The 25,243-nt window shown below is 35.0% G+C and overlaps 1 protein-coding gene across 1 annotated transcript; it reads right to left on the reverse strand.

Annotated features, from left to right (window-relative positions):
- Positions 1–2,336: 2,336 nt before the first annotated feature.
- On the reverse strand, positions 2,337–7,409 carry LOC131841012 (uncharacterized). Its single transcript, XM_059189243.1, has 2 exons — positions 3,755–7,409; positions 2,337–3,274 (listed from the first exon to the last, which is right to left on the reverse strand). The coding sequence occupies exons 1-2, from the start codon at positions 7,407–7,409 to the stop codon at positions 2,337–2,339; spliced, it is 4,593 nt and encodes a 1,530-aa protein (XP_059045226.1).
- Between the last annotated feature and the right edge of the window lie 17,834 nt (positions 7,410–25,243).

Below are 25,243 nucleotides of genomic sequence, written 5' to 3' on the forward strand. Positions count from 1 at the left end.
ACGGACTCTAATATAATAATCTGTGCTTACGATGATACAGGGTAGATTTTGAACTTTATATAATAATATTTATAAATATATGTTCACGAGAAAGGGATAAAATAAAAAAAAGTGTTAATAAACGGTTTTTTTTTAATAATTCGATAACGGTAAGAAATGTGAAAAAATGTTTTCATTAAAAGTTGTAGACTAGTCCATCGGAAATGAAGAAGAATGTAAAATCTTTAAAACAGCAGCGAACCTTCTATAATATTAGAGAAGAATAATATAAGAGAGAACCTCTTGAAAAAAAGAGATTTTCCCGGCTTCTTCCACATTTTTCTATTGATACTCCGTTCTGCAATTGACATAAAGAAGGTACTTGGTAGCTAGAAATAAAGATTTTCTTATGAAGAGAATATATGTAGTTGTGATTTCATTACATAGTATAAAACAAAGTCGCTTTCGCTGTCCGTCCCTATGTATGCTTAAATCTTTAAAACTACGCAACGGATTTTGAAACGCTTTTTTTAATAGATAAAATGATTCAAGAGGAAGATTTATATATATAATACATGTACACCCGTGCGAAGCCGGTGCGAGTAGCTAGTGTAAGAAGCACTAATTATAATGACGACTTAGGCTTTGAAGCCGGCTACCGCAAGGGAAACCCCAAGTAGTACTCGTCACTTGTGACACGGGTGTAGGTTTAAAAAGCCCTTTTAGAATGCATTAGCACTCACCTTCACTACTTGCAGCTTCCCCCCCAGGCCCAACTAAGAGCGGGAAACCCATTCCTAATGTAATTCACTTTAGTATTCAAAACACAACCGGCACGCTCTGCGCTCGTCAACTGAATGCCGCGGCTCACCCAATGAAAGAGGATTATTCAACTACCGACCTCCGTATTTATAAACCGAAATCAGTGTAGTAGGTCGGTCTATAAATACTAGATGACGCTATTTACAATATTTGTAATAATCTTACATTGGATACTTCATTAGTACTAAACACAAACTACCTTCTTTTAATATCTTTTTAAAATTATTTTTTCTACAATAATGATGTGAAGTCTAACACTAGTATAAAATAAATCCTAATTAAATACGTAATTCTGACTCGCTATTTCTCCCTCAATATATAATGTATATTTCCTATGATAACGCAAGATCAAAAGCCGTTAGTTCATAACTAGATAGACGTTGCCTGCGTTTGACTTCGTGACGTTGAAACAGATTGAAAATTTTCTCTGCTCTATAACGAAATTGGAAATACGTTATAACATCAAACGTTAATATTACTGGCTTTATTTTTTTATTTACCGCATTTGCATTTCTATCTATATTTATATTTAGCAACATATTCCATGAAAATTTCATCGTAGCTCCTCGAGCCGTTGTTAAATGAAATCTTAACTTACAATCAGATAAACAAACAAACAGACAACTTTCGCCTCGTCACGGTTTTATAATCTGTGTAGATAGAAGAAAAGTTGGACAAAAACAACTTTATTAATGTTAGAAGCACTAATTAATAATGACGACTTAGGCTTTGAAGCCGGTTACCGCAAGGGAAACCCCAAGTAGTACTCGTCACTTGTGACACGGGTGTAGGTTTAAAAGACCCTTTTAAAATACATTAACAGGCTCAACTAAGTCCGGCAAAATAGATTCTAATAAAATTCACTTTAGTATCCAAAACACAACCGGCACGCCCTGCGCTCGTCGACTGAATGCCGCGGCTCATCCAACGAAAGAGGATTATTCAACTAACGACCTCCGTATTTATAGACCGAAGTCCGTGTAGTAGAGAGACAAAAACTTAGTTCGGTCTATAAATACTAGATGGCGCTATTTACAATATTTGTACTAATCACAAATTACCTTCTAATAAATACCTTTTAAAATATCGGACTTTCCTACAATATTGATGTGAACCCTAACATTAAGTAATTTTTTATATTCATATTTTGATCTATATTTATATTTAACATCATATTCATTGTTATTTTCAGAATACACTTTTTATTGTTACTTTTCAAATTAAAATACGGGAATGTGTTTAGTACTTGTGTATTACGATGACATGTAGAACATTGACATTATGCTTTATAAAACACTTCAAAAACTGACAGCTGACTGACTTGCAACATGCCCCCGGACATTGGAACATAACAATGTTTCAAGCAGAAGTCGAGGAGATAGGCAGTGGACATATTTTTGAAAATGATCTCCTAATTACTCCAGTAGATGTACGATTGTCTGCAACTCGAACTATTCCATCAGAACCAGGATGAATGGCTACAATTCTTCCCAGCTTCCATTTAAGGGGCGGAAGGTGATCTTCTTTAATGACCACTAATGTATCAAGCTTTCAGTACCTCTCATCTCAGTAGATTTGAAGTATAGTTCCGATTTGCCTGACTGCCACTTGGTACGCTGCTGCAATTCGGCAACAAATTCTTTACTCCATCTGCTCCAAAAGTGTTGACGAAGCTGCTCTATGCGTGCAAAACGACTTAAGTTGCTTGTTGTCGATTGGCGCAAGTCTGGTTGTGGTAATGAGATGAGAGGTCGACCAATAATAAAATGCCCAGGAGTCAGCGGTGTATAGTCAGCAGGATCAGTTGACAATGGTGTCAGTGGACGGGAATTCAATATTGCTTCAATTTGAGTTAAAGTGGTGTTAAGTTCTTCAAACGTCAAGTTACAATTTCCCAACACTCGCTGAAGGTGGTACTTGGTCGATTTGACGCCCGCCTCCCAGAGTCCGCCAAAGTGAGGTGTATACGCGGGAATAAAATGAAAATTTATTCCCTGACTAACTACAGTATCAGACAAGGCATCACAATTTGCCTTTAAAAATTTCGATATCTCGTTATACGCACCAACAAATGAGGTACCATTATCAGAGTATATATGAACAGGCTTTCCACGTCGCGATATAAATCTGTATAAGGCCATTAAATACTTATTACTAGTGAGATCTCCTACGAGCTCCAAGTGGATAGCCTTAGTGGTAAAACAAACGAATATTGCTATATACACCTTCATAAGTCTACAACCACGACCCTGACGACTAGCGCTCATTATTGGCCCGGCATAGTCAACGCCGACACATTCAAACGGATAACCTGGAAGAAGGCGCTGTTGAGGTAAATTCCCCATCAGTGGTGTTGCAATCTTTCCTTTCATCCGATTGCAACGTACACATTTGTGATAGCAAATTTTAGCTAAATTACGGCCACCAATGGGCCAGTACGATTCTCTGATTGTAGCTAACAATAGTTGTGGACCTGCGTGCAACAACCTTTTATGTTCAAAATGAAATAATAATTTTGTGAAAATATGTGTGGACTGTAAAAGAATTGGGTGTTTTTTATTATAACAAAAGGATGAATTATTTAGACGTCCTCCGACACGCATAATATTATTATCATCAAAAAAAATATTAAATTTCAAAAGTGTGCTCTTTTTTGGTAAACAACGTTTATTAATAAGTAAGTTATATTCAGGGAAGGATTCTCTTTGACTTATTAAAATAATTATATTTAGTGCATTACTAAATTCGTGTTGAGACAGCAATATTGTAGATATATTAAGACTTCGATTTCTACAAATCCGAATAAATCGTAATATGTATGCTACACAGCGCACAAGTCGAAGATAATTGGAAAACCGGCTGAAATTTATAAATTCATAATTTCGGTCAGTCTCAACAATGGCATTAAATGCAATATGAGGTCGCATTTCTGGCAACGTTTCTAATTGCAAACCTTTGATATTAGAGGGCCAGCTAGATTGAGTCTCCACTAAAAAGTCTGGACCATTCCACCACAAGCTTTTATGTTGCAGACTCCCTATATCCACTCCACGGGATATAAGGTCTGCTGGATTTTTGTCTGTTGGGACGTGTCTCCATATACAATTACCAGCCTTATCTAAAATTTCAGCAACGCGGTTGCGTACAAATGGCTGAAGCTTAGAAGGTAGCATTTGTAACCATCCCAACACTATAGTGGAATCAGTCCAACAATAAACATGATTCACATGTACCCGAAGGGACTTTGAAACCTTCTCATATAACCGTGCACCGACCAAGGCACCACACAATTCCAGTCGTGGGATTGTTGTAGGCTTAATCGGCGCTACACGACTTTTAGCCGTCAATAAACCTACCGTGCACTCTCCGTTATCATTGATGCTACGCACATAAACGCACGCACCATATGCACGCTCAGATGCATCAGTGAATACATGTAACTCTAGCGATTTATACGAATCACAAACTACAAGACGTGGAATGCGAAAATTATTTAATAGAGGCAAAGCCTCAGCAATTGCAGTCCAAGTGGTATTTAACTCCGTGGTTAATGGTTCATCCCATGTTACATTATCTAGCCACAATTTCTGTAGCAACATTTTCATTGTCACTATACAAGGGGATAGAATACCTAGAGGGTCGAAAATGCGTGCTATTGCCGAAAGCAAATCACGTTTAGTGCGACCAATTAGAGGTACAGAGCTAATTACAAAACCTAATTCATCGGTAGCGGCAAACCAATCAACACCTAATAACTTATTAGATTCATGAGATCCTATATTTAAGTCTAAAGATGTTTGCAACTCATCCGATACTAAACCGGGTTCATTTGATTTCCACTTTCTCAAAGGCATACATGCCGATGCAAGAGCTTCGGTAACCTCGGTACGTATAGACTTAATCTCATTTAAAGTGTCCGCTCCGGTCAACAAGTCATCGACATAAAAATCGTGTTCAATAATCTCTGAGATTTTCTTGTTCTTGCACTCCGAAGCTATTTCTTTAAGACATCGCGTTGCAAGAAATGGTGCACTTGCTGTACCGTATGTGACTGTATTCAATTGATAAGTTTTTATGGGTTCGGTTGGACTCGATCGCCAGAGTATTTGCTGGAAACATCTATCAGATGGATGAACCATTATTTGTCTATACATCTTCTCCACATCTGCAGATAAAACATATTTATGCAGTCTAAATCGTAGAAGTATAGACAATAGGTCATCCTGGACTGTGGGACCTACCATCTGAATACAATTTAGAGACACTCCTGATGAAGTGGGGGAACTCGCATTAAAAACCACACGAAGTTTTGTAGTCGTACTACCTTCACGTAATATACCGTGATGTGGTATGAAATAACTTTTAGTATTATCGACTCCCTTAACTTCAGTCATATGATGTAACATCTTGTATTCGTTCATAAATTCATGATATAATTTGCCAAAATCAGGCTTAATTCTTAGTTTACGCTCCACAGCATAAAGACAGTGTGTAGCTCTCTGAAATGATTCTCCCAGAACGGAAGGATTGTGTTTCAGTGGTATACGGACACAGAAACGTCCATTGCTTAATCGTGTCACATTCTTGACAAAATGTTCCTCACATAATTTTTCTTCTGGCAAATAGTTGGTAGACTGTAAAGCTGTTTCTTCCAGTTGCCAAAAGCGCATTAAATCTGTACGTAATTTATCCAAACTCTCTTTATGAGGTGAAACGATATGAGTAAAGTTGCATTTTATATTAGTCCGCTGAAATTTGACATGATTATAAGTGACAGGACCAGAAATAATCCAACCTAATCTAGTTTCACATAGGACTGGCATTCCAAGACCCAATTTTATTATTTGTGATCCCAACAAATCCCAGAAAATATCTGCACCAATCAAAATATCTACCTTAGAAGGTTCATGGAACGTTGGATCAGCTAAACTGAGGGTATGAGGAATATTGAGATCAGATATATCTAACTTTTGACATGGTACATCACTAGATATTAACGGCAAAATGAAACAATAAAGCTTTGTAGCATAAGTATTGTTTAATGACGTCATTTGAATTTGACACATCTTACCTACGTGTGAAGTCACGTTATTTATGCCACATACTGATCCATCCACTTCATTTGTTTCTAAATTTAGCCGTTTGCATAGTCTTTCAGAAACAAATGATGCTGTGCTTCCGCTGTCAAGAATTGCGCGCACAACAAATGCACGATTATGTTTATCGTAGACCTTGACTAAAGCGGTTGATAAAACTACAGAAACATTTTGAGGAATACCGTAAGAAGCTGAAACCTTTGCAGATAAAGTAAGGTTATTTAGTTCACTATTAAGGTTACTAACTGGCACGGATGCGGACGATGGAGATGAGTTATCTCCATTGGGATTAGTGATAAGACCCTTTGGTTCCGACATGTGGATCAGTACATTATGTCTACGTTTACATATTTTGCACCCTGGTTTTTTACAATAATTAGCAAAATGACCTGATCGAAAACAATTAAAACATATTTTGAAACTTGGCAATATTTTAATACGAGCATCAACACTTAATGCTAAGAATTTTGGGCAGGAATTTAAGTTATGATCCCCTTTACACTGTGGACAATTTTTTGAATTCGATGGTGTGCTAGAACTAGTACACTGCGTCATCATAGCCTTTATTTTGGATACAGGCTTTGCACTAGCATGGGATATATTAATACGCGACACTTCCAATGTTTCGAGTAGATCTGCGCGGTTACGTAAGAATTGAACAAATACGTCAAATGTAATCGTATAATCTTTGTCTATGCGGCCTTTATACTCTTCCCATTCGCGAAATGTTTTTTGATCGAGTTTTCGGGTCACAATGTACACTAACAGTGTGTCCCATTGTTTGATTGGTTCGCCCAGAGTTTCTAAGGCACGTAAATTTTTATTTAATTGATCAATCAAACCTTTGAGTGCAGTAGATGATTCCTTCGAAATTGTTTCTATGTTGAATAACGCTGACACATGATTTTGAATTAACAGTCGTTTATTGTCGAAACGATCGCACAGTAATTTCCACACCACAGGATAATTACTGGCTGAAAACTCTATTGACTGAATGACCACAGCAGCAGATTCCTCCAAGGATGCACGTAAGTAGTGAAACTTATTAATTTCATCAATTTCATCGTTAGTGTGAATGAGACTCATGAAGGTGTCGCGGAACTCTAACCAATGGCTATAAGAGCCATTGAACCGGGGTAGCTGAATTGTGGGTAGTTTTACAGGTTTAAAATTACTAGCACGAGTACTTTTATCACTATTGACAGAATGATTATCTTTATTGAATTTACTTAATAAATTTTGTGACCTAGAAACAGATTTATAATATAATGACTCAAAATCTGACCGCTCAGCAAATTGTGCCTTGACATCATCTACGATACATTCCAAACGTAACTGTACCTCATCATATTGGTCGTACAATGCTTCAATTTTACCAATGCGTAACTGCAGTTCTGTAATATCACAACTTGTTAATATATTTTCATCAATAGCATCGAGGTAATTCACAAATGCAGTTAGACGCCCTTTATAGCTTCCGCGTTTCTTTACTAATTCCCTTTCCTCTGACATTCTACTGGGAGTCAAGCGTTATATCAATCAGAACCGTTACAATAATAAACAGTGTACAAAATCACAACTTATAACTATATGTACCTACTACACTTCTACAATATCTACTGCACATAAACAATATTTATATTTATTTATTCTGTGAGTTTAATTCTATAAATTACTATATAAATTCAATATTCCTTGACAGGTAAATGCCCTAACCTAATAAGCAAAACTACTTTTAAAAGCAAAACCACTTTACAATAAATTTATAAAAAATACTTAAAATTTCAAATGTAATTGACAATTACTAATATTTTGTTTTTAACTGTATTTTCTATCCTATATATTTGTTTATTCTCTGTTCCAGTTGGTACATATTAACTTACAAATATAAACAAATAAAAACCATATACAATTAAACAAAACAATGCAATGAAATAGTTAGGATCATACAAAACAATTGGTAATACAATATCAGTATAATTTTATCAATAAATGATGAAATCTATACAGTAAATAATATTCAACACTAACTTTTATGCCAGAAATTATCATGTATAATTCATATGTTGCTTAAATGCTTATATCAAGAACCGATTAATCGTGTTTTACAATGATAAGCCAACAAATTATCGCATTGAGCATATCTATAGATAAAAATATAGCACTCAAGTATGCTAACTATATTACTTAGAATATATTTTAACTATTATGACTAACCAAAATTGTATACAATTGATACAAACGATAATATTATTAACTTTGACAATTTACCGGTATGCACTTATTAATGAGTCTATAACAAGAAATATAAACCACTAACCTTATAACAACATCTGAAATATGTTTAAATTCTACCTGACTGAGTGTTGGGAATAATATTTTACCAAGTTATTGCTTAACACCATAGAAACATGTATTTTATTTCATCCACATTCCACGTTTTTATAACCTCCAAGTCACAGTGTAATTCGCTTCAACTATGCTCATTAATTGTTTATCTTCGATAATGATATTTTATTATATTCCAGTGCTTCGTTCTCGATATATATATTTACCATGTAGTTTCTTCAAATCACTAGGCAACATAACGCAATTTTAGAGCTAGATTCTAAAGCCTAAAAAAAAAAAGAAAATTAAACGTTTCACTGTCAACACTTGTCATACTCTATAGACAATAGATTGATACTTGTCATTCTTTACTTTGCGTGGCAACTATTGCGTCATAATTTTTAATTGTTCTTTAATTCTCAGTATTTTTTAATTGAAAACATATAACATTGAGTGTTTTTAGCATGCCGAAACGGAAAAATGAAGACAAAATACAGAAATACAAAAATAAAATACGACGTCTTGAAGAGAAACGTAATAAAGCTCGACGACGCAAATCATCATATTGCGTCTCGGATTCAGAAGAATCTATCCAATATAAACAGACAGGTAAGTTTTATATAGTAAATAATTACAGATATGCAATATCCCAATATACATTACAAAGGTTACGGGTACAAAAACTTGAACATGCAAGTTGCGTCATCCCTAGAAAATATCGTTGAGATATTACAAAGGTCGTCAGTACTAAAAACATGCAAGTTGTGTCATGCCTAGGGAATGTCCGTGAGACATTACAAAGGCTATTTGCACTAAAACTTGAATATAGAAGTTGCGTTAAGCAAGGCGATTATACTTAGTATAGTTACTATGAAAGGTGTCTGTTCTAAAACTGGAACATACATGCTGTATAAACCCTAGGGAGCATCCGAGAGATGTTACGAAGGGTATCACAATAAAAACTTGAACATGCAAGTCAAATTAAGCCTGGGAAGCATCCGTGAGATGTTGCGAAGGCAATGTTTACTAAAAACATAATATACAAGTTTTATTAAAACTGGTAAATTTAAAAAAGGGCTTTTCTAAATGTATTCACGCCTTTCAGATCAATCTGAGGAAAACAATTATACAGAATCTTTAATAGATGCTGTATCTATATGTTCACAAGGGACTAATCTGCCCTCAGATATAGAAAATATGGACCCAAACGTTATACAACAACAACTTCACAGAGATACTCAGATAAACCAACCGGGGGGTCCACTGAACAGTGCACAGGTGAACCAACTTTAAATAGTGATATATTGCAAGCTCTTGGTGATGCAATGGAGGAAAAGCCTCTATTCGGTGAATATATCAATAATTAGTTAGCAAAACGATGGAATAAAATAGCGAAAAATGGGTTAGATAAAGAAGTAAAAGAGTCATTACTGAAGCAGTATTTAATACCTGATAATTGCAAAACTTTGCAAGCTCCTAAGCTCAATCCAGAAATCATGGCCACAATTTCTGATACTGGAAAAAGACGAGATAAGAAAATAGAGGCTGATCAACAACAGTTAGGTCAGGGGATATCAGCTTTGAACAAGGCACTATCCTTGACAATTACCGACACAGGTGATAGTCTAAATGTAATAAAAATATTAAGTGATGCCTCAAAAATATTAACAGACTTACATTGTCACCTGACATTTAGTAAGAAGAAAATAATCTCAACTTCCTTGGACAAAAAGTTTTTAGAAATTCTAAAAGATATAGATAGAGATGAATATCTCTATGGAGAGAATTTATCAGAAAAAATAAACGCCTTGAAAACCGCACAAAAAACTGGACAAACAATTAAAAAATCTGACAATTTCAAGCCCTCAAACAGAAGAACATTAAATCCTAGCACTTCGGGAAATTTCCGGGGCCTGCCTCAATATGCAGCACCAAAACCCTTCAATCGAGGTGGGCCAAAACGCCTGATGCAACGAAACCTTCCATACAAACAGCAGCATTATACAACAAGGAAATCCAAACAAGAAATGAAACCTCCTGCTCGGAAGTAATGGTATGTCATGGTGGCAGATTGTCACATTTTATCCAATGTTGGGAAAAAATCACTGATGATACTACAATCATCCAATACATGAGAGGTTATTCTATACCCTTCACCAAGTTACTTACGTTACCATTTCAAAACATTATTCCAAGTTCATTTCAGTATAATTCTGATATAGAGAAGCAGGATATGAAAATTGCTATTACTAAATTACCTAAATTAGGGGCCATTTCTGTTTGTGAGCCCCATCCAGGTCAATTCATTTCCTCTATTTTTCTAATTCCTAAACCAAATGGCAGTAAAAGATTTATTTTAAATTTAAAACAGTTAAATAAGTTTGTAGCTACAGCACACTTTAAAATGGAAGATCATAGGACTGCGGCATCCTTGATAAATAAAAATAATTTTTTTAGCAAAAATTGACCTTAAAGAATCATATTTGCTTATATCCATAAACCCAGATAATCGAAAATTCCTTCGCTTTAAATATGATAGATTATATGAATTTAATTCACTACCATATGGCCTCTCCTCCGCTCCCTACATTTTTACAAAAGTCATGAGAGTAGTAGTCACATACTTAAGGAAAAAGGGATATAAGAATATAATTTATCTGGACGATTTACTGTGCCTAGGCACTACTTACCAGTCATGGTTAGAAAATGTTAAACAGACTATTTTTACTCTGGAATGCTTAGGATTTGTTATAAACTATGAAAAAAGTTTTTTAGTACCTTCCAAATCTTGCAATTTTTTGGGTTTTATTTATGATACAAGTAGTATGACAATGCAATTACCTTTAGAAAAAACATATCAACTTCAAAAGGTGACAAATAAATTCCTTAACATGTGTAAATGTACAATACGGGAATTTGCCCAACTTATACGGTTGTTAGTGTCAGCCTGCCCAGCTGTACAGTATGGCTGGTTATACACCAAATATTTAGAACGTCATAAATACCTAGCTTTACTAAAAAATTTTAATAATTATGATTGTATTATGGATTTACACCGAGATACGAGGTTAGATCTTGAATGGTGGGCAAAAAATATATTGCTAGTATCAAAATCAATATTAGTCCGTAATTATGATATTGAAATTTATACTGATGCATCTAGAACGGGCTGGGGCGCGGTCTGTAATAACAGTAAAATTAATGGAAATGAAGGAAAATGAATATAAATTTCACATAAATTATCTAGAACTGCTAGCTATTTTTCTGGCATTGAAAACTTTTGTTAAAAACAAACAAGAAATTCAGGTTCTGTTAAGAGTAGATAATAAAACGGCTATTTCTTACATTAATCGTATGGGTGGTATTCATTACCCACACCTTAATGACTTGGTTAGAAATATTTGGAAATGGTATGAAGAAAGGAAAATATGGCTCTTCTCCTCTTATATAAAATCTTCAGATAATGTAGAAGCAGATATAGAATCTCGAAAAACAAATACAGATATCGAGTGGGAATTAAATTCACGCGTTTTTAAAGAAATAATAAATAAATTTGGTACACCACAGGTGGACCTTTTTGCGTCTAGGGTCAACACTAAATGTCCCTTATATTTATCCTGGAAGCCAGATCCAGATGCATTAAATGTAGATGCATTTACTGTAAATTGGTCAAAGTATTATTTTTATGCCTTTCCACCATTTAGTCTAATTTTAAAATGTCTAATGAAAATAAGATATGAAAAAGCCTCAGGAATCATAGTCGTGCCCTACTGGCCATCCCAACCATGGTTCCCCGTTATGCAGGAAATGTTGGTTTCTGATTTATTATATTTTGGGCCAGATAAAGATCTGTTATTGTCGCCTTACAGGAGCTGCCATCCTCTTCACCAGCAACTTATCCTGGTGGGCGGAATCTTATCAGGCAATCTATGATAAGACAAGCTATCCCCACTATCGCTTTAGATACTATGATAGCTTCACTATCAAAACACACACTAAAACAATATGATGTAACCTACAAAATATGGTGGGCTTTCTGTCAAGAAAACCAAATTAACCCTTTGTGTGCCTCAGTACCAAAAATAATACAGTTTTTAACAATTCAGTTTGAGAAAGGCTCTTCTTATGGAACCCTTAATTCTCATAAATCTGCTCTCTCTCTCTAATAATTGGTTCGCGTATAAGGAGGGATGAGCGTATTAAAAGGTTGTTGAAAGGTTTTTACAAAACAAATCCTCCAAAACCGAAATACTCTTTTACTTGGGACCCATCTATTGTATTAAATACACTAAGAAAATGGCATCCTTGCATTTCTTTACCGTTGGAAATTTTGACGAAAAAGTTGGTTACATTACTAGCCTTATGTAGAGCACAACGTGTACAAACACTTTCTTTAATAAAGATTAAAAATATATCTTATGTAGAGTCAGGTTTACATATAAATATCACAGATATAACTAAAACATCTGCGCCAGATCGTTCACAACCGGTATTGGTCTTACCATTCTATACCGAACCTGAGATTTGCCCATCACTTACTTTACAGTTTTACATTAATTGCACCAAAGATATAAGAGGTGATGTTGAAGAACTATTTATAACCACTAAAAAACCACATAGAGCGGCTACACCATCCACATTAAGTCGTTGGATAAAAAATGCGTTGACAAATTCTGGCATTAATACAGATATTTTTACGGGCCACTCTACTCGTCATGCTTCAACATCCATGGCCAAGATGAAGGGTGTGTCTATAGAGGCTATTAGAAATACCGCGGGTTGGACAGAGTCTTCGCAGACATTTGCAAAATTTTATAATAGACCCATTATGCAAAATACTAATATTTTTGCAAATACTGTTTCATCCGCAATGTGAGTGCTAACTATAGTACTTATACAATTTTTAATATAAAAATAAGTGTGTATTAAGGGATAATAATGTGATAATAATTGTAACTTGTTATAATTAAGAACTGTGTAATGAAGAATTTCTTATATGACTGATTAATATGATTAATAATTATGTTTAAAGACTTGATAATGTTAATGTTGAAAATGAGAATTATCCATAATTTAAATTTTTGTAGTAAAAGACTGATTTATACCAAAAATAGAAATATGTTTTATTACAGCTTATACTATCCAGTTGTAATATTAAGGAAAAAATTAAGCTTGTCACAAACTCACTGAGACTCTAAATATCTACATGGTAAATATATATATCGAGAACGAAGCACTGGAATATAATAAATGATCAAACGAACTTACCTGTGATGTTCGATCATTATTATATGAAGTGCTTCGTTCGAAGATATATACCCACCCAGAGAACATATATAGTAGTAATACACCTGGTTTACTTAATCCCACCCTTTGAGTTTGTGATATAGTCTCTAAAGGAATGACAAGTATCAATCTATTGTCTATAGAGTATGACAAGTGTTGACAGTGAAACGTTTAATTTTCTTTTTTTTTTTAGGCTTTAGAATCTAGCTCTAAAATTGCGTTATGTTGCCTAGTGATTTGAAGAAACTACATGGTAAATATATATATCTTCGAACGAAGCACTTCATATAATAATGATCGAACATCACAGGTAAGTTCGTTTGATCATTTATTATCCGCTATTTCACAATCCGGCTACGATTTGGACCATATGTTATTTTCAGAATACACTTTTTATTGTTACTTTTCAAATTAAAATACGGGAATGTGTTTAGTACTTGTGTATTACGATGACATGTAGAACATTGACATTATGCTTTATAAAACACTTCAAAAACTGACAGCTGACTGACTTGCAACATTCATTATTTAGAAAATTTTATCGTATTTTCTCGCTATTAAATGAAACACATAATCAAATAAACAAACAAACTGATAATTTTCGCCTCGTCACAGTTTAATAATATGTAAAAGAATAAAAGAAAATACTCGTGAACGGGTGCTGCTTGTGGGGACTGGTTTGTTCAGGTTACGAACACTGATTAGATTTTTTATTTTTGCAATAGCACATGCTGGTGGTCACTCTATTCTCCCAAATTTGAATTTAAATGAATCTGTATTATTTTAAACGTGTACAACAATTATTTGAAAAGAATACGAGCTGAGTTTCTTTTCAGTACCTCTCATCTCGAAATCATTCCGAACTGACAGTAGATTTGACATATCATAAGAGTCTGTAATAGACCTACATGGATAAAGATATTTTGAATTTGAAAATATATACAAAATACAACTTTATTAAGTACAAATTAATAACCAAACGAGAAGCACTGAAGCACTGGCAAGAAATGCCAGGATTGATATATTTAAAAGCCTTAATATCGGACTACTCGAACGAATACTCTAATAGACTACTGCTATTGAGTGAAAACAACATATGCATGATGACAGGGCCCTCACAGGACACTGCAAATTAAACAAGTAAATGGCAAAACTTGGCCTATGTACGACAAAAATCTGCAGATTCTGCCAAATTGAAGAGGAAACACCACTCACACATTCTATGTAGTTGTAGCCCACTTATGCATCAACGAAATATCTACTTTGGAAAGTTTACACTCTTTCCCGAGGAGATGAAAACCATCGCTCCTAAGAATATCATTCAATTCTTGTCCCTGACGGGTCTAGGTAGCTAACTCTGAAAAAGGGCGAGCACAATAGATCTATGTAGGTCGCAGTGCTATAGGTGCTACAGACACCTGATAATAACCCAAACAATAGCCCAAACAACCCAATAATACAAAACATGAGACAAAACACAGTAACAAAAAACTCAACGGCATAACAATTGGTAATGATGTAATTAAAATTCACGGTCCGTGCAAACATCAGAAACGATACAAAATTCAAACGACCGCGACATTTTGTACAGCAATGTCAGAATTACATCGAAATGTGCTTGTACAAAACGTTAATAAGAGATTAACTTTCCAAGAACAATGTTATTACAAAATGAAACCCTTAATTTATTACTTACGAGTTTGTAATTTGTGGAATTTAATTCGGTCGCTGCGAGCGGGATGCTTCCGGGCGGGGAATCACTTTTCGCTACCATTGAACGAGTTGCGGCTTGGAATGATTGCCAGAGATCGAGTAAAGTCGAGTGCATTGACTTGTAAACTTTGAAGGGGATGAGAATTGTTACTTACTGGTACTGTTGACCTTATTATATGCTTTTATTTATTAACTATAACTTATATATAGAATATAACTTTGTTTTTCTAAAATAAAAGTAGCCTAAGTTACTCCTTATTACATCAGCTACCTGCTAATAAAAGTCCCTTCAAATTCGGTCCATCCAATTCAGAGATTACCCGGAACAAACAGACAGACAAAAATGGTAAAAAATGTTATTATGGTATATGTACCGTATTTATATTCATATGCAAGTAGTAAAAAACGGTTATTTCAATATTACAAACAGACATTCCAACTTTACTTATATGTATAGATTTGTAAGTCCATGGTAAGGTGCACTTAAATAGTCTGATCACATTTTGGAAGTTATAAATTAAAAAGATGGATTGCTACATGATCTCAACAGATGGCGTTATGCTCAATTGTGCCCGTACACCGAAACTCTTGGTGACGCTTACGAGTATAAAATGAAATTAGATACGCCTCCACGTTTGGGAGACGTGAACATTTCTCAGTGATGATTAATTCCATTCTGTTACTTTGAGCGAACATTTAACTCACATTGTTCTCAAGTACAAATCTGAATCTCGCATCTGAAGCGGATCTAATTTGAGCATGTCGTTTTTATTTCAAGGCAGTTCACAAATATTTTTTTGGGAAAATTCACACAGCGCCATCTAGTTCCAAGCAAAGTTTGTGTTGTGAGTTCCAGACAACTAACATAAATATACACTGACAAACATAAATATAAATATATTTATATTTACATATATAAACAATCATACTCATGAAAACAAATGTTTGTACCGTGCGAGTAATCGATCCCGCGACTATTAGACGTATGTGTGGTAAACCGCTAGACCAACAAGGCCTAAGCTAGAAATATTAGTATATTGTATAACTTAAGAAAAAAAAGATAAAAGATATCCTACATAGATATCTACAAGTCTAATTTGATTAAGATGAGTTCAGTCAATTTGGTCCAAATATAAACAGACAAACTTTCATAATTATAATATTAGTATGCATAAGATTTTTTATATAATGGTAGCTACTAGTGAGAGTCAAATCTCTTATCTCAGAAATAAAACAACGATTATTTAGATAATTTACGATTTAATAATTAAAATAAACAAACGTCACTTTCCTTCAACATCTCGTGGTAAAATCACGCGAAACCAACGACTCCGATACGCACCTTATTCACGACAGATATACTGACGGCGTGATTGACAGCAGACTGACAGCGTCTATGTAGAATGAAGTATGACATGACACAAGGCTATCTTACAATAGTATTGCGTCGCAACTGACTTCCTCCTATAATTAAATTGCAAAGTGATAATTGTACTTAATTTCTATTAATAACAATCACGCCATGTTTGCGACAGGGCTCGTTGAAATAAGACTTAATATTCTATCACGGTTACTCTAGTACCCACAATATTGATTGACATTTAAAAGAAAACACTGTTTCTATTTTTATCATCTCGTTTTATGATTAGGTTATTAACTTACAGAGAGATCGGAAATTGAATTGGCACAAGGTTGCGTTCAAATAATACAATACAAACAGACCAAGTTGATTTGGGTGTACAGGGGCGGATTGTGAATTTGTAGGGCCCAGGGGCCAGGGGAAAGGGGATTGTTAGCAATATGGTCAGTCATGTTAAGTTGACCTGGTTTCTCCTGGAAACTGTCATGATAAATTTATGGCAAATTTACCACGACGGGCTATCTGACCTGACTTCATGTTCATCTTATCATCCTCCACTGGTGCCACGCCAGCGTAAACGCAGGTTAATATTATAAACGCGAAAATTTATGAGTATGAATGGATGTTATTACTCTTTCACGCAAAAACTACTAAATGGATTTTGATGAAACTTTACAGTAATATAGCTTAGATACACATAGGCTATAATTTAAAAAGATAGAATGTAAATTGAGTATATGTGGTGCAGACGAATTTGTGTGGGTAAGCTAGTTTTTTTATTCTAAATATCGCCTATTGTTTTCAGTGGGGGCCGGGGACATTTGTTTGACAACTGGTTTGATTTAATCTTATTGTATATTAGCTTTTGCCCGCGGCTTCACTGGCGTTAATTTATCCCCTTAGGGGTGAAATTGATCCAAATATTTTCTTAGTGGATGCCTACGTCATAGTAGCTTTATGCATGCAAAGTCTCAGCCCGATCGGTTTAAAATTGACAAAGTTTCATACAAACTTTCATCCCCTATTTTATCCCCTTAGGGGTGGAATTTATCAAAATCCTTTCTTAGGAGATGCCTACGTCATAGTAGCTTTATGCATGTAAAGTCTCAGCACGATCGGTTTAAAATTGACAAAGTTTCATACAAACTTTCATCCCCTATTTTATCCTCTTGGGGGTAGAATTAATCAAAATCCTTTCTTAGCGGATGCCTACGTCATAACATCTACCTGCTTGCCAAATTTCAGCCCGATCCGTCCAGTGGTTTGGGCTGTGCGTTGATAGATCACTATGTCAGTCACCTTTGAGTTATATATAATAATATATACATATAGATTTATATTTGACCCTAATAAATTAGTTCTGGTGGGGGGAAGGGGATTGTTAATAATGTGGACTCATGACCCCATTACTAGCAATGTACCATGTCAGGTTGACCTCCGCGCGGTTCCACCTGGAAACCATCGCTATAACTTCCTGGTGAATTTGTCACGATGGGCTAACTGATCTAACCTCATCAGTCATCGCATCATCCTCCACTGGTGCCACGCCAGCGTAAACCTTTAGCGCAGGCGGGTGCACACTTCATTATCATTTACAATAAAAAAAAAATGTGCTGGTTGGTAGTTTGTATTCACACGTTTCGACTTGTAAATGTGAACTTACAAGGATTATTTAAAAGAGCAACATACAAGTTTCTTGCTCGTTCTTCTTGTGATGAGATAGCTTTCCAAATGAGCGGTAGATTAAAAAAAATTATATGACTATTCAAATGTGCTTGAATTAAGTTCAAATGTTTTCTATTCTATTTGGATTCACGGGGCCCTGGTCTGCAGCCCAAAAGGCCCTTTGGGAGATCCGTCCCAGTGGGTGTACCTATCAGCTTGTATATCAGCTTTTTCTGTTTGTATTGTGCATTTGTTAATATACCAGAGAGTGATAGAAATATTAGCGTTCTGTCGTTTTGTCCTCAAAGAGACATTATTGCAAATTTTGTTTAGATATGTCCGAAATTAGTGTAAGATTTAGATTGCAGTTTGTATTTAGATAGAGTTTTTAAAATTTATAGTAGTTTTTGAAGTTGTAGTAGATATTATTTCGAAGAAAAGTAAACTATTATTTGTACAGTTGAGTAATGTATAATATTTATTAATTTATTTCATTAAACAAAAATTCAGTCGAAGCACAGTTCGGATTATACCAGCTGCTGAGTTTCACCATCGAACCGCCCGCCAGAAACTAAAATATCACCTGAGGAATCTGGGTCAGGATCTGGATAGGCAGCGGTTGCCACTTACCATCAGGTGAGCCACATGCTCGTTTGGCCCTTGTGTTATAAAAAAAAGTCGCTCAGTTGCCACAATAATCGCTGTTACGGCTGGCAACGGCAGTGAAATAGGGTAATATAAATAAAATTACTTACCAAACTTATAGCGATGTATTTAGTGGTAGAATATGTAGCAAAACAATATAATAAAAAATATATGTCAAACATTGTAAATAAAAAATATATGGTTTAAAAATAGAAATATCTATAAAAAGAGGTCTGTCGCCAACAATCGCCAACAAAATATTAATGTTAAAAAAGAAAATTTCGAAATATTTTCCATATCTCTATTAGTGAATAGTTATATAGAAATTAGTAAATCTGTGTATCAAATTTTAATAGTAAATCAGACTAAAATTTGTTTCTTACATAAATATAAGGTTTTTAAAAAAGTAATTCAATTGAGTTTCTTGCCAGTTCTTCTCAATTGTATCTATATACTGATCTGGACGGTAGGAAAAAAATTACAATATAAAAAAATTTACGTCCATAAACGGCTATAATATCCTACATTAATAAATGTTTCTTTTTGAATTTGATTTGAATTTTCTCAACGATACTTACGTTGCAGTTATCCACTAAATTTGGGTAGTAACACATAAGGTCGTGACGATCTAAATAATTAATCTATTGGAGTTGATGATAATTTTTGATTTTGAATTTGAAATCAAAATCTATTGCTATATCTAAAATATATTCCTTATTGAGTACAAATCTAATTCCCGTAGGTCACGTCTGTCCGTCCCTATGTATGCTTAAATCTTTAAAACTACACAACGGATTTTGAAGCAGTTTTTTAATAGATAGAGTGATTCAAGAGGAAGGTTTATATGTATAATACATGTACACCCGTGCAAAGCCGGGGCGAATAGCTGGTAGACGATAAAAATGCCAGCTTATATTATTAAAAGTAAAGAGATAAAATATATGTATTTCCTTAGAAATGAAGACCATAAGAAATATTTGCAGCATTTGTCCATTTCTCTCTTCCACTGTCTTCGGAAGTCAGACATTTTATTGCCCGAGCCTAGATTTTAGGGTTCTATAGAACTTTTTATTGCTTTCTTTATTATATATTTGTAAGTTTTATTATTTATAGAGTTATTAAATATATCGTGTGATTTTGATCATGTACTATAGTATATATTACTAGCTGTCCCAAGCACCTTCGTCAGCATCATCACACATTACTTTTCACAACATTAACACAACATTACTTTTCGTACGTCTACGTCCATAGACTACGGTAATCATTTACCATCAGACGGGCCGTATGCTTGTTTACCACCATAATAGTATAAAAAAAATATTTTTTTTAATATAATAATAATAATAATCTCAAGACAATTCACACAGCGCCATCTAGACCCAAGTTAAGCTAGCTAAAGCTTGTGTTATGAGTACTAGATAACTGATACAAATACATAGATACATTTTTTCGTAAATACATACATATTATACATAGAAAATACCCAGACCGACACATGTTTGTGCTTTGCGACGAATCGAACCCGCGACCATCGGACGTAAAGCGGTGTGCTAAACCACTAGACCACGAGGTCGTCGCATATAAAATATTCGTGACCGCTTCTTTACTGTACCATTTTCTCGTCTGTATGAATATAGATTTTAATACTAATTAAAATATAATTTTGCGAGAGATTGCGTGAGATAATCGTTTACCTTTATAATAGCGTTAAACCAAGGATGAAATGTATATTGTGAACTGTTATGAATGGAAGCCATAATCCGGAAGCAACATCAAAGAAAAAAAAATTAATTTGCAACAGATGACACAATTTCCGTAGGATATATCCAAATTCAATTTCGAATTCAAAAATCATTTATTCATGTAGGACATTTTAGCCGCTTATGAACGTCAAGTTTTTTACATTATAATTTTAATTTTTTCCCAGTTCAGTTCAGTTTAATTTTTTGTCCAGTTCGGTATATAGATCCACAGTTCACACAGCGCCATCTAGTCCTAAACTAATCTGTAGTCTGGATAATAATCTGGATAATAATTTTAGCTACGGATGTTATGGATATGAAATTTCGGATACCGATAGGTTTCGGATATAGTAAAGATTATTATACCGGATACGAAATGACGGATATGAAATTATTTCGGATTATCCGTTAGTTTCGGATAATTTCGGTTACGGATATAAATGTTTTAAGGAATTTCAAAAGTAAAATACAAATAGCTAATAAAACGGTTGCATAACGCGTCTCAATTAGGCTCCGCCCCTATCCGATATTGTTCGATACTTTTATTTCGGATTCGGTTACGGTTACGGATTTTTTTTATATCGGATATCCGATAGTTTAGGTTACGGTTACGGAGCTCCTTAACATCCCTACTTTTAGCCCACGCTATTACGAATTACGATATGTAAATCAATGTTTGAAATTTAATTCGTAAATTTTAAGTGCAATGTAAACTACATTTATTTTGTTTCGAATTATTTTACAAATTTAGTTCATAGTTTAATCAGTTAACGGTAATTTTATGTAATATTTATATTAAATAAATTATATACATATTAACCCTGGACAATTTACACAGCGCCATCTAGTTCTAAGCTAAGCAGAACTTGTGTTATGGATACTAGATTGATATAAATAACCAATTACTGTTGTAAACACATACATAACAAACACGAGGTGAGAGAAGGGAATTGTTAGTAATGTGGACTAATAACCCCATTGCTAACAGTGTACCATGTCAGGTTGACCTCCACGCGGTTCCCCCTGAAAAGCATCAGGATAAATTTGTCACGATGGGCTAACTGACCTGACCTCATGTTCTTTGAGCTCCACGCGATTCCCCCTGGAAATCATCGTGATAAATTCTCGATATGCTAACAGACCTCATGTTCTTCTCATCATCCTCCACTGGAGCACCGTAAACCGTTAGCGCAGGCGGATGTATCATTGCATTCATCATCATCATCATCATCTACTGCTGAACATAAGGCTCTCCCAAGGCACGCCACTGGGCACGATCTTCAGCCCTTCTCATCCAGTTACTACCCGCAACCCTACGTATGTCATTGCATTATCATCCACAAAAATATATAAACATACGGAACCCTGAACAAAGTGTTCAGACTCGTACTTGTCCATGGTTTTATCCCATTGTATGGACGGCAGACGGCTATAACTTGTCGGATGCGGCCTCCCGTCAAGGTCTCGCAATCTGTCATTTAAATCACCATATATTTGTCCATGTTAATACACCATAGACATATGGTGTACTGACTTTCTTTTATATACCTACTCGCTGTTACACTCGACTTCTGTCTGCAGAGAATTAGTATTTCAAGTTTATGTTTTGTTTTTATATTGTACTAGCTTTTGCTCGTGGCTTCGCTCGCGTAAATTTACCCCCTTAGGGGTGGAATTTATCAAAATCCTTTCTTAGAGGATGCCTACGTCATAGTAGCTTTATGCTTCAGTCTCAGCCTGATCGGTTTAAAATTGACAAAGTTTCATGCAAACTTTCAACCCCTATTTTATCGCTTTGGGGGTAGAATTAATAAAAATCCTTTCTTAGCGAATGCCTAAGTCATAACATCTACCTGCATGCCAAATTTCAGCCCGATCCGTCTAGCGGTTTGGGCTGTGCGTTGATAGATCACTACGTTAGTCACTTTTGATTTATATATATTTAGATATGTTTTATGCTATTTATATTGAAATTATATTTCATCATTGACCAATTATTTCCGAATTCAAACTTTCGGTTCTCATTTAACCGCTCTTCGAGTGTTATATAAAATAGCTTTCTAAATTAAAACTTTCCTTTCTCATTTAACTCCTCTTCAAGTGTTATTTTGCGACTAAAATAGCCTATATCATCTGATAATGTATGGCTTCTTAAATTTTAGTTTGACGGTCATGGTCCACTTTCATTGATTTAATATTTATCACAGGATACAAACTTTTGTATTCATGAATAAGACTTTACGCATCGAGCTGGTTGTTTTATATGAGATCACAAAAACATGTATCTATGTATATGTATATTAATTGTCTAGTACTCGTAAGACGAGCTCTGCTTAGTTTAGGACTAGCATCGCAACCCTTTGAATCTGCTCTACTGGTTGCAAGCTTTTCCCAGCCCCAGCAATGAATGCCTGGCTTCAAGACTTGCTGACAAGAGACGGAAGCGTCACCTAGGCGGTTCAATACAGACTACTGCCAATAATTTCCCTTGTCGATCCTGTGGTAGGCCATGCCGTTCTCGTATCGGTTTATACAGCCACGAAAAGAGCTGTTCACGAACCATTACGCCATAAATAATAATAATAATCTCAGGACAATTCACACAGCGCCATCTAGACCCAAGTTAAGCTAGCTAGAGCTTGTGTTATGGATACTAGATAACTGATACAAATACATAGATATTTTTTTCCTAAATACATATATAATATACATAGAAAACACCCAGACCGACATAAACAATCATACTCATGAATACAAATGTTTGTGCCATGCGAGGAATCGAACCCGCGACCATCGGACGTAAAGCGGTGTGCTAGACCGCTAGACCACCGAGGTCGTATAGATGCATAGGCCATTATATATATTATAATATTTTTATTATATTCTATTAGACAATGACTAGAGATCATAAAATACGTAACACTCCTATATATACAAAATCAGTTGAAACCACAGAAAATTAATTCAACACGAGTGAACAGATCATTATGTTCGCGCGACTGCACTATTATTTCAAAATCATTGCAACACATATGGCGGTGTTCTGCCAATAATTAAATTAAATTAATTATCTAACAATGAGCTGTGAATGTAATTAATTATACGCTTGCACGGATTGAATTCACGCATGTTTTGTGTGGAACATAGATACTGTTGATATACTGTCAGTATTGTAGTTAGTACAGTCAGTATAATCATCATCATCATCATCGCAGCCCGAAGTACTGCAGACAGACAGACCGGAAGACAGCCAACTCCTGCCTGACGGATACTTTAGTCTGAGTGCACCGCTAGGAGTTCGAACCTCAGCTCAGTCCGTCGTAATATCGATCCCCGTTTGAATTGGACGGGGGATCGATCGGAGGGGTAGACCCGTGCGAAGTCATATCTACTGAGCAAGGCCTAGTACTCACTAAACGATTACTTGAATGACGAGTGTGCATGGCAATAGTTGTTCATGCACTGAATTTTCATTTAATGTTAGACATAGACACCTATATAAATATACATTGTAAATAAACTGGCTTTAAAAAAAAAGTAATTCAATTGAGTTTCTTGCCAGTTCTTCTCAATTGGATCTATATACCGAACTGGACGGTAGGGAAAAAATGTCAGCTAAAATCCGCGGCTAAAATGTCCTACATGAATAAATAATTTTTGAATTTTGAATTTTGAAGATGGGGCGAGTAGCTATTTGAATATTTTATGGCATTTGAATAACAAAGTCACTTGTTTTATTCTACGCAGCATGCATTTATAAAAATCTGTGATTTTGTGTTTACGTTTTCAGATAAAGAGGGATCTTTTTTTTAAAAATCTGAAGTAACATAATAAATAATACATGGAGAGGAGGAATGCTAGAAACTAATTGTGGACGAATCATCCCATTGCTAACAATGTACCAAGTCAGGTTAACCTCCACGCAGTTCCCCCTGGAAACCAATGTGATAGATTCCTGGAATGTTAACACTATGGTCTAACTGACCTGACCTCATGCTCACCTTATCATCTTCCACTGATGCCGTTAGCGTAGGGCGTAACCATTCTAATAAAAAGAGCACAGTATTTTTTTTTTTATACTACTATGTTGGCTAACAAGCATACGGCCTACCTGATGGTAAATAGAATAGAATAGAATAGAAAATCATTTATTCAAATAAACTTAATTTAAGCACTTTTGAACAGTCATAACAATTTGTTTTTTATCTACCACTCGTTCGGAAAGCTGTCTCATCACAAGAAGAACGAGCAAGAAACTTGTGTGTTGCTCTTTTAAATAATCCTTGTAAGTTTACATTTACAAGTCGAAACGTGTGAATACAAACTACCAACAAGCACTAATTTTTTGGGTCAAATATAATCATGCAATAAGATTAAATCAGTCGTAGTGATAATGGTTACCGTAGTCTATTGCCCTTATATACCCTTAAGATACGATAATATGAAATATCTTGACAAACCCCATGCTGTAGTCTCGTGAGAAAACTCGGTAGGAAGTTAATTCCACAATCTAAATGTACGCGGGAGGAAGCTCCTCTGAAACCACACTGTTCGAGACCATTTTGGTTCTAGCGTGTGGAGATGAATTCCCTATCTATGTATGG

Source organism: Achroia grisella, unplaced genomic scaffold, assembly GCF_030625045.1.
Source record: "Achroia grisella isolate CSIRO2021 unplaced genomic scaffold, CSIRO_AGI_Agris_v1 utg157, whole genome shotgun sequence".
NCBI lineage: Eukaryota > Metazoa > Arthropoda > Insecta > Lepidoptera > Pyralidae > Achroia > Achroia grisella.